Raw genomic sequence first — 12991 nt, 5'->3', positions numbered from 1 at the left:
CAATCATGGCTCAAAGAAGTTTTCATTTCCATCTCCGGTTGGCTTTGCCTGGCGGCAGCGTCGTCGACCCACTCAAAAGAGAAAAAATACACTACAGTAGCATCTCCTATTGTGTGGCCTGTCAGAAATAGTGAAAAATGTCTCTGAGGCCCTATATCAGTGGTTCTCAAATGTGGATACATTTGGCACTGCATGGGGTCACATGAGATTTTAACAGGGATTCTGCAGATAATGGTTTTTTTTTAATGCTGTGAAAGGTGTGTTGTTAGTGACAATTATTAGGTGGACGAATCAGAAATAAAATACACTAAATTATACAATCTGTCTTGCAAGCAGCAGAGGTGAGCGACCTACAATTTTTTGCTGGTCTGGCAAAGGCCAGTATGAAAATGGTATCAGGGTTCCCAATGCGTGACAGACAAAATTTGTTTGTTTTCGACATAAAAAAAAAACCCGGATGGATATACACCGCCAATAACACTGCAAATGTACTTTCAACGTTTAATCAGACACAGATTGCACATTGAAAAAATATTGAGGAACTAGCCAATAGTATTCCTTTTACATTACCAATTACTACTTCCCTACCACCGTTTTAGACTTCGACCGAACGTTTACCACGTAGCCCTCTACGGTGTCAAACGCACAAGGAGTCTTGCATGCCTGTAGAAGCTCAAATGGAATCTTCCATCAGGCTTCTATTCACCATTTAGCCGACTGGCTCTCAGCTGGCATCCAACACCAAAGAAAGAGCACAAATGTGCTCCATATAGCCGAAAGTATGCGGTGTGAGAAAGGTGAGCGAAATCAATCATTGAAACTATAAGAGAAGTATGAATGTGAATTTGAAATGGAATTAAATGAAATGAACAACCTTTTGATGGCAGCCTTGCTCCCAACACATTTTATTCCAAAGTCCTAGGTAAACACAGGTGTTGCTGATTACATAACTGAAGCTTCTCCAGCATGCTTGTTCAGAGTCCTAATTAATGACATCAGTTGCAGCTGTGTTTACACACACGTGTCAACATGGCTGCTGTGAAAAGGATCAGTCTGCCGCATTGATGATAACTGAACTGTTAATAATATCCTACCTTTAAAAAAATTAGATGTGGCTATGTATGAGGTCCCAATATCAGGCAGCTGGTGCAGTGCAAACATGATCTCCAAAGCAATATTTTACTTGAGAAAAATATCACACCACACCACTAAACAAATTGTCAATACATGTATTAAATGTGATGAGTTTTCGCAAAACCAGGCCTATGTCGTGGAGATCTGTTTTTGAGTAACTGACAAAGATATTTGACAGAGATGTCCACTTTGGGATTTTTACAAATACAACCTTCTTAAGGGCTCAACTTTTATTTCCTGGCAGCCAGAAGGTTGCAAATGTAATTGAAGTGTATAACTATATGAACTATATCATTTTAATGTAAATTAAGTACAATGTTAGAATACATCAATATCTCACTTTTTTTTTTTTTTACAAAAGCCTGATTTTGTGAAAACGCATCACAAATAATGTTGATCTCTTGCTCTCCATTTACTGAAAAATTAAGTGTATACCTGTTCAGTTGAAGCTATAGCTTGTTCTGATGCGAAAGAACAACAATTGATAAGACTTTTGGTATCGACTTTTCACTTCCTGGTTAGAAATGTCGATACCAAAAAAACTCATATTTCAAATGAAATTGTTTTGCCAATGTTCGAAAGGTTTCATCATTTATATGCAAACTGTAGAAAGCTAACCTTAACCCTGGCCACAAAACAATAACAAAAAAACCTGACATAATCTTCTGTTATGGAAACATATGGATGCAACGGTAATATTACTATGTCAAGAAACTCAAAAGTATATGTAACCTATACGTTTCATCAAGAAACGCAAGAAATTTAGTGGCAGTAGAAAAATGCCCCATGTAGTAAGATGGTATTTTCTATCCAACAAAGCTAATACACACTTACAACAATGGCCTCTCCATGGGGTGCAATTGTGCGTAATCCATTTACGGAAAATCGACTTGTATTGACAAAGGTTTTACCATGTAGTCGGCGAAACGATGGTGGTCACAAATGCCTATTGGTGTGCTCCCAAACACACATTTTTGCCACTTCGACCTTTTTTACAGTAAAACTTTGCAACTAATCAATAAAACTTTGTTTTCTACTTGTCCAATTTGGTGTAAAATTGGTTCTTTCCAACTCCGGTGTAAAACCGCATGTAGAAATCGGCACGGTCGCTTGGATAATATAACCACACATTTACACTACACGGGCAGTACAAAGGCAGCGTAGAAACGGTTTCAGGGCCTTCCTCCTCACTCTGACCTCATCCTGCCTCTAACAAGCCTATTTTATCTTTTCGGGCGGGGCCGGTGCTGATGCCGCAGAATAAGCAAGAAATTCTCAGAAATTCCTCATGGAAGGCAAATGACACTTTGGGAATGTTTCAGGTGAGAAATAACATTGCAACATGGTTAAAAGCTTCAAAAAATAGAATTTCTATAAAGGGGGTTCTTTAATGGATAATTTTCCAGTTAAAATATCTGGATAATATCTCTGGGGCATACCTAAACATCGCTTACAGCACAGGGGGTAGGACTCCCACTCCCACAATTTGTTTTAATAATTGCTGCTTTTATAGTCAATGCGGTGTTATTTTGTGTTGTCTTTTGCAGCCATTACCTACACACCAAGCTACAAGAAGCCCCCTCCGCCCGTCCCGCCCCGCACCACCTCCAAACCCCTCATCTCCATTACAGCGCAGAGCAGCACAGAGTCCACCCAGGACGCCTATCATGAGGGGAGGCAACTCCACGGCGGGATGTGGGGCCCCGACGGCCTGACCCTGGGCCTGAGCCCCGGCAGGGCCCTCTATAACTCAGTCGACAGCCTGGATAGCGCCAAGGCCGTAACTATAGCCATGGAGGCGGCAGGGGTCATGGCTGGGAAAAGACACCCGTCCACAGACAGCCACAGCTCAGTACTCACCTGTGACAAGGCCATCTTGGTGTCTAAGGCTGAGGAGTACCTGAAGACGCCCCGGTCCTCCATAGGAATACAGGTGGGTTGATTGCCACTGAAGGATATAGCTCACGAGAGCCTCAAAGAATGCCACAACTCTTGCCAAATGATACAGAGGCAAGAAAGAAACATAGTTCTCAGTTCAGCTGCTAAAAATAGGCCCAGTGAATCATCATCCCACAATCCATCAATTAGGATTCAACTCATACTATAGCTTGTTCTAGTGAATAAGTCCCATTAGGCTCCATTCACTCCATCTCCATTATGTTTGCATTTGAGCTGCTAATTTGGAAAAACAGACGAAAACTCACCTTGCAATGAACAAATAATGACTACAAATGCACTTTAATGATTGCCCTTCACCTTTTTTTTTTGTGGTATACATTCGAAAAATGGCAGCTCTGTGGCCAAGTGGTTAGCACATCAACCTATCAGCTTAGAGGTTGTGGTTTTGATTCTGATTATGGCCTTCCTGTGTGGAGTTTGCATCATCTCCCTGTGCCTACGTGGGTTCTATCCGGGCACTCCAGCTTACTACTAAACATACTAAATTGCCCTTAGGTGTGTGTGTGAGTGTGAATGGTGTGAATGGTCATTCGTCGCTGTGTGCCCTGCGAATGGCTGGCAACCAGTTCAGCATGTATCCCACCTACTGCCTAAAGACAGCTGGGATAGGCATCAGCAAGCCGTTGTGAGCACAAATGGATAAGAAAATAGATGGATGGATGGACGGACGGACCGAAGGATGGATGGATGGATTGATGGATGGATGGACAGATGAATGGATGGATATTTGAAGATTTTTTTTTCAACACTCATTAGTCCTCATTCGCCCTTGAGTTAAAGTGATTGAAAAGTCATCTTGTCATTTTATTCACCCCCAGCAAAACTTTCTACTTCATGCATATTAAAAAATATTTTAAATACCAGTACAACAAATGTATCTTCTATTAGGACTGATTGCTTGGAAGCCATCTTTGGCCATTTTCTAATCACATTATTACAGGCTAATACAGTACAGCTCGAGTGCTTTTGGGGAAATTTGCAACATTCTTTCCTTTGTTTTCAGAAGCTCCAGTCGCTAGTGTTGTCGTTATTGAAAGCCTGCTTACTATTAAATTAATATTTTTTTAAGCAAACAAATATAATCAGCCATTAGGCCACTAGATGGTGAGCCAAGGTAACAAATGGAGTCATGCATTATGCCGATTTTTGCATAAAGGTGTTTTCTGTGTAACTGTGGCAACAGGTAGTTCTCTGGTATGCTGCACAATAACTGATTATTACACTAAATTTGACACTTTTTTTTTTTTTTAAATTGAAAATTAATTCAAACTTGTGATGTCTTGGTTCATCTCGGTGGGCTTCATTGCAAAACTGCGTGCGTCTGCATGAAAGGTCAGTATAGAAAACGGAGGCACAAACATGGTCCCGGTGGAGTTTTGAGTTGGATATGTTTATTATGTTTAAAGTCAACTTACCCAACTTGGTCAACTTTTTGCAGCATGTACATCATGACCAATGCATTCTAATGAGAGTCACTATAATATGAGCTGTATCAAAAATATAGTATTTTATCAAATTGTGTTTTGTGAACTAATGCTTCTTTGGGTCATTCAATTTTGATCATTGTAAAAGCAGAATTGTTGTAATGTTGTAATGTATCATTAGGTTGCGCGCCTAATATGATCATTGTGTATATTGTATGGCAATTAAACACCAACCAATCAATGATACAAGGTGGTCATTGAAGGTCAGCTAAAAGATATTGTCATCTTGAAAAATGAGGAAGATTTAGACATTCAAAAGTTAACAACTCTACATGGCCGCTGGGACTTTTTCTGAACACATGCTACCTTAGCTATAGTATTTACACTGGCTCCTCCTTTGACTCCCTCACATTTTTTTTTGTTCCTCGAAATACACTGAAAATCCCAATGCGTCCAGAATACTTAATAGCCTCGCTCACATGATCCACCCAACTCTTGATCTTTGCCTTACAAATCAGCCAGCCGAGCATGATTGTGAGTGATTATGACCCTGTTGCCTTTCAAGCTTGACAAGGAGTTACATGCAATCAGGGTATCTTCCACACCAGCCTACATACGGTAGGGTTTTGAATAATTTCCTTTTCTTTGAGCGAGTCCAATATACTGTAGATCAAGTAGAGCCTGCGGGAAATCTGGAGGAGAATACAGTGAGTGTTTAAAGGAATTCAAGGGAGAATAAGTATATTTAAGGGTGATATATGTTGTGTCACTTTTGATTATTTTGCCCAGCAGTTGCATTTTTCAGGAGAACAATTTTATTTGAGGATCAAAGAAAGCTGTTTTCATCTAAATATCCTTCTATTTATCACATTCATTCCAAGATTTTACTCAAATGCATATACAGTATTACAAGCTTTGTAGAAAATAGTGAAAGTAGAAAAATGTGGTTATTGGTTACATAAAATTGTCAGATTAATTGTTATTACCCTCTTTCGGGGTCACTAAACTTTCAAGCCAACTGAAAATGGCCCAAAAAAGAGAAGACACAGTTTGGAAAAGCTCTCCATATTTTTGCTAGTCAGCATATCTGTAAATCAATGGTAAAAATGTGCTAACCCTAACCCAATTCTATGACCCAAAAAAAAAAAACGTCACTTAAATTTATTTCACCTCAACCTCACATAAGTAGTAGATGTCTTACAAGATTGAAAAAATATATACTGTATATGAAATTACCTATCTGTATTTATTGACTTTACCATATTGTTCAACACAAGCTGTACTCTATGGAAATTCTGAATTCCCATGTATATTTCCAAAGTTCACATTCTCCATTTTTCTCATCCTAAAAATTCATGATTCCCCCCCCAAAAAATTCACCCAAAAATTCCCCATCAATTCCTAATGTGGCTTAACTTTTGTCATTAGCTATTTAACATTAATTTCAATGGCACAAAGAACACATCATATCAATCGTTCCAATTTGCAATTTAAAACATTAAGCTTATTCTTATCACCACCGTATTTTCAACATGCCAACAATATTAACTTTCCAAATCCCCACCACCGCCCCTACCTCTGGAAAAATCGCAAATTAAGATGTATATTCTCCATTATTCACTTCTCCATTAACCTTCCTTGACTGATTCATTCTATTCCACCTTCGACATTGAGCTCATTCATCAAGTTCATTCCATGTCACTCAATTCCATTGATTCTTTCCAAATAATGTCCCTTCTTTCCACATACTTTCAGTGTTTTTTTCCATCCAGCATTTCAGTCTCACAGGCAATTTCTCCAGAACTTGCATTTCATGAACTTAAGATTGAGGTTATCCCTCCTCATTATTGATTTCAGTTTTTTCACCTGTTAAACCACGCCTCTAGAAAAGCAACACTTGTAGTCTTTAATCTTTCACCTTGTCCATATGATGTCATCAACTCGTAACCCAGAAGGGCCCCGTCATAAGATTTGTTATGTTTTTGAATGAGGCACAATTAATTGTCGTAACATTGGGATTGAGTAGAGAGATGGTCACAGCTTTTAACCTTTGCCAGTCATTGTCTGGGAAGAGTCGTCATTGCTCTGCGTGCTCCGAAAACATAATGTACGTGACATAATGACAGAAATTACTCATCGTTCATCCTTTTGTTTTGCTTCCAACAAATTATTCTCATTTCAGACTTTCTGACAAAATACTGAAATATTATATGAAATAATTGAAATATTTTCTCGTGTTTGACTCATTTCATTTTCCAAATGAGCAATTTACCCTCGTAGTGTTAAAAGTGAACTGAGCCGAAGATTTATGAATTTCTTCCAAAGGTCTTGTACGCACGCCTCTGAATTTTAGTGAGCAAAGGGACCAAACGGTACATTGCCTTCAAGCAATGGCCATATGTCTCAATATCCACACACGGTGTGCCACCAAACCTTTCATTTGCGAGGTCTTTCTTCTACGGACACAGTCACAAAATGTTTAGTGGGCACTCGGGAGTGCAGACTGATTTATTGTGACGTTGAGCCAACAGGAAATTATGATCACTCGACAAAGCAAAGAAATTAGATGAGAAGGGAATGAGTAAAGAGAAGAGACAGACTGAAAGGAGATGGGAACACGGTCAATCATGGCACTCCGGAGAATTCTGCAGAATATCCATCTATTTTTATATATCAATTTCACTTTTTTGTAACTCTTAATTGTTGACTGACTGACAATTGTTGCTTCACTTATTCTGAAGAATCAGCCTCACTGAGGAAATGTTTCTATCCCTGTACCGGCAGTGAATTCAATACTTAGTCTATTTTTAGCTCCTGTTTGAGCTGAACAGACCGCTCGTCTTGGTTCTTTTATGTGAATTAATAAATGCCCGAGATTCTCTTTGTGATATTCTGTTGCCTGTCTTGTGCCTGCAGGGGGATTAGAAACTTTTTTTTAATCAATAAAATGACAATGTAGGTTTGGAGATATTAATCAATGACATCCCCAGACTGACATTTAAAATGATAAACTAGGCATTTGCATGGTGTTTTGTTTTGTTGCTTTTAATTTTTTTTTTTGGGGGGGGGGCCTTCATGAAGTTAAAAATTGACTGATGAATTAATTATGATCTTTAATTAGAAATGATAAAGAAAACATCATTCACCTGCACACTTGCTCAAAAGTGGGTTTCCTGGGCTTAGTTTGACAAAGAGTTTCGCTATGCTACTTTAGCGTCTTTGTTGTCATCATTAGCTGTAGCTGCAGTCGCAGTTGGGTGCTTTGCATTCGTGTGGTATGCATATATATTTTTTTAATTAACTTTACCAGTCATCGAACCGACACCACTCTTATGCTCTTGTGTTTTCATGTGTTCCTTCTGACCTACCACCCACGGGCGCTTGTCTGGTTATGCCAAAAATAATGACAACCAATCTGTGTCCACTTCAGGGTCTGATTGACTTTTGTTCTCCATCCCCCAGCAACTCAAGCACAAGATGCCCTAGACAGGAAAGCAGATCTAATCAAGCATACAGAAAAAAATAAAGTCAACACATGAAAAAAAAAATAAGATTGTTGTTAATTGATCACAAAAGCTCTGTTAATCTGACACCTCTCATTTTTAGCTGAACTCAAGCTATACAGAAATCCAACAGAGCCTTTCAACAAAAAATGCAGGACCCAAAGAAAGAAACCTTGTTGTTTTGAAACCTCTATAAATCACAAGATATTCACCAGCAATCTTTGGATAGTTTAACTCCCACTTCAATAAGACACAAGCAATGGATGCTTGCTCACATAATGACAGGAATATCGGCTTGTATTGGGTCTGTGCATTAGGTGGAGGCTGCAACAGACTCGGAATCTGAAAGCAAAGGCTCCAGGGAATATCATTCTGTTGGGATCCAGGTGGAGGATGACAGGAAAGGGTAAGATAACGGTTTGGAATCTTTGCTATCGGTGTCGACAACTGTCACTTTCGTTATTTGTTTTCATCTCTTGTTATGAAATATTCATGCTTCCCAATGCAATTTCACCACCTTGGCCTTCAGTCAAGGCAGGTTCAAGCGCTCCAACAGCGTGACTACAGCAGTGCAGGCCGACATGGAGTTGGAAGGCTTCCCCACGATGGAGGACAAAGGCTTGCAGTTTGGAGGGGGCTTCCAACGACACTCGGAACCAAGCACGCCTACCCAGTACGGAGCCGTGCGAACCGTACGCACCCAGGGGCTCTTCAGCTACCGCGAGGACTACAGGACCCCAGCTGAGCCCGCCAGTCCCAGAGAAACCACGAGTGAGCCCACGTGGCAGCTGGAGCCCCCCTCCTCACAAGAGAATGCAGTCACGTCAGGGGAATCGGGGCGCAGCTCCCCTTCTCTGAGGAGAGACGGAAGCTGGTTCATGCAACTGCTCCACACTGAGACCAAGAGGATAGAAGGCTGGTGTAAGGAGATGGAGGCTGAAGCTGAAGAAAACGACTTGTCGGAAGAGAGTGAGTGACACAGACGTCATTGTGCAAGGTAAAATATTTGAATCATTGTGTCAAGCGTGTATACTTTGTGTTACAGTCTTGGGGAAAATCCGAAGTGCTGTTGGGAGTGCTCAGTTGCTAATGTCACAGAAATTTCAGCAGTTCTATTGGCTCTGTCAGCAAAATCTGGTAAGTGTGCTTTTTTTTTTTTCAGGTTAGATGTTTTGTCACAACTCCACTGCATGTAATACAAGCTGTAGGCAAGAATTGTTTCTGTTTTGAGCATCTGACACAAGAAGGCTGAGCTGGACAATTTGCGTCCTTCCTTGTCACTGCTCTGTTATCAGTCACAATTTATAGCCAACTGAAGCATGTTGAGTTATTTTCCTTTCCATATTGGCCCTTACCTTGAGTAGTAAAAAAAAAAAAAGAAAGAAATTAAAAAAACACACATAGTTGATGTCATCCCGAAAGGTAAACGTATCACAAAATAGTAAACATATCACAAAATATGATCCCAAGAACTCTGTCATATAACTTTTACTCATCCTACATTGTAACTCTTAAATTGGAAGTTACAATGTTATGTGGTCCACTAGTCAAAACATAGTACAGTATTTTGCTTACTACTGCATTTATGAAATATGAATTAAGCAGCAAAATCCACTCATTTTTATCCACCTAAAGAGGTGCCACTTTTGCCACATGAAAATGACAGCACGGTGATTCATGGCTCAGATAACAACCAATCATGCCTCAGCTTGCAAATGTCACATGACAAGTCTGAAAATAGGTGAGCCATGATTGGTCATTACATGAGCCCTTAGCAAACAGCAAGTTGTTGAATTCCCATTTCAAAATAAATGACCTTCAAGGAATTGGATTTCAGAAAAACAGTGCACCTTTGTCTTAGTTGAAATGTATGAAAGTACAGAAATAGGAACTGGTGATTTTTCAGTGAATGACAGGTTACAAAAAAAAAGAAATTGGGAATGAAATCACAAATAGGTGGAAGACTACTGTAATGGGTTTTTTCAGACGCAATATGGTCACCTTAACTCATTCAGATCAAAGCTAAATTGTGCTGTGCCACTTGTCTGCCTGGTACCCTTTCAAACCAATCCTCAGGCCCAAGTTATTCAGTGGTTTCAGACATTGCAAACATTTTTTTCTTTTTGCAACCTTTAGTTACAAAACTGCAACGCAAACTGACACATTCACGGACTCAATCAACCCTACTGAACGTCATTGATTCTGGAAAGCAACAAAAATGAGAATCAATATCTATCTGGGACATTTGTATTCGACCTAAAAGCTTTGGGGCAAAGCTACATGAGAGGATGGATGTCGTTACGATGATCGTGCTGTGCGCCGAAAGAAAAAGAGGCTTGGACAAAGCCTTGAGTCAATACGCGTAAATACCTCTTCCATTCAGGGTCAATTGCACAGTAGATAAGTTGGCCAATAGTTATGAGACGGCCATCCATCCGTTTTCATCCATTCTTCTTTCCTATTCCTCCACACCTATCCTCACTAAGGTCGCAGGCACGCTGGATCTCAGCTGTCTTCAGGCAGCAGGCGGGGGACACCTTGAACTGGTTGCCAGCCAATAGCAGGGCACACATTTATGTGTGGGCAGCAAAAACTACCCTTTCAGTGGGAACAAGAGAACACATCAAGAAATTGTTATAGTACATTGATGGCAATACAGGCAACACACATGGACAACATTGATGTTGCCCCTCTGTCAATGAAAGATGAAAATTGCTCAACATTTTTTTATGATTTATTAATTTATTAAATGTAATGAAAATAACAAACGAGAATCAGACATTGCTTTTGAAATTGTGGCCCAACAGAATTTACTTACAAAGATATAAAATAAACTCATGAAACATGGCTGGAAACAAAAATGGTGGTAGTCATAGATAGAATTTAAATAATCAATCAAAAACAAGCATTGATTTAAATGTTGTGGCTGGTCAATCCCAGCATTTGGGATTCTGATGGCCCCTACCGCTTTAAAGCAAAAAAAAAAAAAAAATTCTATTTTAGAGTAGGTCTTCTTTGGCAATAATTGCCACTACGGTATACTGTAACAGATCAACCAACATCTGCTTCAATTTCAGTGTCAATCAATATGCAAAGAATGAATATTTGTACTGTAGCCTATCAGTCTATGTTCTAAGTACACATCAGCATATCGTTGTATCCTTATTAAAAATTTTCCAGCAAAAGAAAAAAGATATAGATCAACTTACAACCCAAAAAACTTTAACATCTTATTCTCTCAACTTTTCATCGGTGTATAATATTTCTCCACATTCTTCCTTTAGGTTTGTCAACTTCCTATTTCCTGCTGTGGTGTGTTTGAGCAAATACTCCCCTACACTCTCCTGCCACCTACTGTAGTGGAAGTGTAATTACAAATTTTTTCACAATCCAAACACATAAACGTTAGGTACCTGCATCCATCCATTTTCTATAGAATGTAAGACTGTCCTTAGCCGTGAATGTGGGTGCATATGTTAATTTTTCTGGTATTTGCTGAAAAGTCAGTCAGTCCAGCTCACACGTTACCCGACTGGCGATAAGGAAGGTACTTAAAATTGGCACGAGTGAGTTAAGCTTGCAGTCACCATCTAAAAAAACAAAAATTAACAGGCTCATGATAGTTCCCGCTATGTTCCGTAGGACCCCAGTGCCATGCCACGGCCTACCTCACAGGACCTGGCTGGTTTCTGGGACTTACTGCAGCTCTCCGTTGATGATGTCACCTTGAAGTTTGACCAACTGCAGCAGATCAAGAGCAACAACTGGAGGCCAATAGACAGTCCAGAAAAGAAGGTAAATAGGCTTTGTCTATACTTTAAATTTTGCTCCCAGACATGGACACCTTCAGGGTTTCTTTCTGAGGTCCAAATTTTTCATCATGTTTTTGTTTCCACATTTTTAGTGGTAGTTATTCACATCACTGACTTTCATACATCTGACATTCACACTCCACTGAGATTGACTGGTGAACCATCACAAGAGAACAATTTCTCACATGGGGAGCGGAATTTGGACCCAGGAGTAGACAGGACACAGAAGTGGAGACGTAAAAATCTTTATGTACAAAATTGAAAAAAAAATTAGACCTGTAGGAAATTAGGAGGACAGCTTGAGACCTTAATGTTCCGACCATGTTTCTAAAACTGTGTTTGCATGCAGTAAATGCCGATTTTATAAAAGGTGTTTTTTAAGGCCATGCAAACATAGGCAATAACTCTAATAAGTTCATATTCTGGTTTTTAAATAAAAACCCAATTCGACCCTTAAATTACCTCCTTTCCTAACCCAAACATAAACACATTAGGGTTACCTCCTTTGGACACGACATTAGTTTATACTCTTTGCATAACCGCAAGGAATATGGGTCTTTTTTGGTACAGAATTACTTATGCTGTTTTAATCTTGGCGTAGTGAGCAAGAAGGAAAAACAAACCACTCACCATTAGTAAGCCTAGTTTGAATGTATTGATTTCTTTGTGGGGTAAACAAACAGGGAGAAACTCAGACGAAACAAACAACCACACTTTTGTAGCCAGGAGGAAACTGATTTTTTTTTTTTTTTTTTAATTACTGGTGAGTGACATGAATGTTTTTGGTAAGAAAAGAGGCAGCTCAGGGATTTTATTTGGGTCTTTAAAAACCCGAATATGAGCTTTTTCAGGTTATTTACATGGCATTTAAAAACCTGGATATTGCCAATATACAGTTTTAGAAGGGTTATTGACTACATATAAACCCACTAACGAACCTGACCTTTACGCAGTCTTTCTCAAATCGTAGGACATGCCCCCCTTTAGGGTTCATAGGACACAAATGAACAGGTCTTGCTTTTGCCATATGAAGTGTAATCACCCATCCACGGCACCAGGTGGTGTCAAAGTCTGTGTGGGAGTTATAACGATTTTAGAGGGCTGTCAACATTTTTTTTTCTAAATCATTTAATGGTTAATGTGATTTAGAAGAAAAAAT

The 12991-nt window shown here is 39.5% G+C and overlaps 1 protein-coding gene across 1 annotated transcript in view; it reads left to right on the top strand.

The window, feature by feature from the left end:
- dlgap2a (discs, large (Drosophila) homolog-associated protein 2a) overlaps window positions 1-12991 on the top strand; it is a 44225-nt gene that overhangs the window by 29025 nt on the left and 2209 nt on the right. The window contains exons 6-10 of the mRNA XM_088433764.1: window positions 2682-3067; window positions 8338-8426; window positions 8550-8989; window positions 9066-9157; window positions 11663-11815. Coding sequence (XP_088289890.1) covers window positions 2682-3067; window positions 8338-8426; window positions 8550-8989; window positions 9066-9157; window positions 11663-11815 — 1160 coding nt within the window. The remainder of the gene's footprint in view (window positions 1-2681; window positions 3068-8337; window positions 8427-8549; window positions 8990-9065; window positions 9158-11662; window positions 11816-12991) is intronic.

The sequence above is a fragment of the Hippichthys cyanospilos genome, chromosome 14 (assembly GCF_059441005.1).
Source record: "Hippichthys cyanospilos isolate Australia breed blue-spotted pipefish chromosome 14, RoL_Hcya_1.0, whole genome shotgun sequence".
NCBI lineage: Eukaryota > Metazoa > Chordata > Actinopteri > Syngnathiformes > Syngnathidae > Hippichthys > Hippichthys cyanospilos.
The sequence above is the reverse complement of the archived record's forward strand: the minus strand, read 5'-3'. Positions and strand labels throughout refer to the sequence as shown.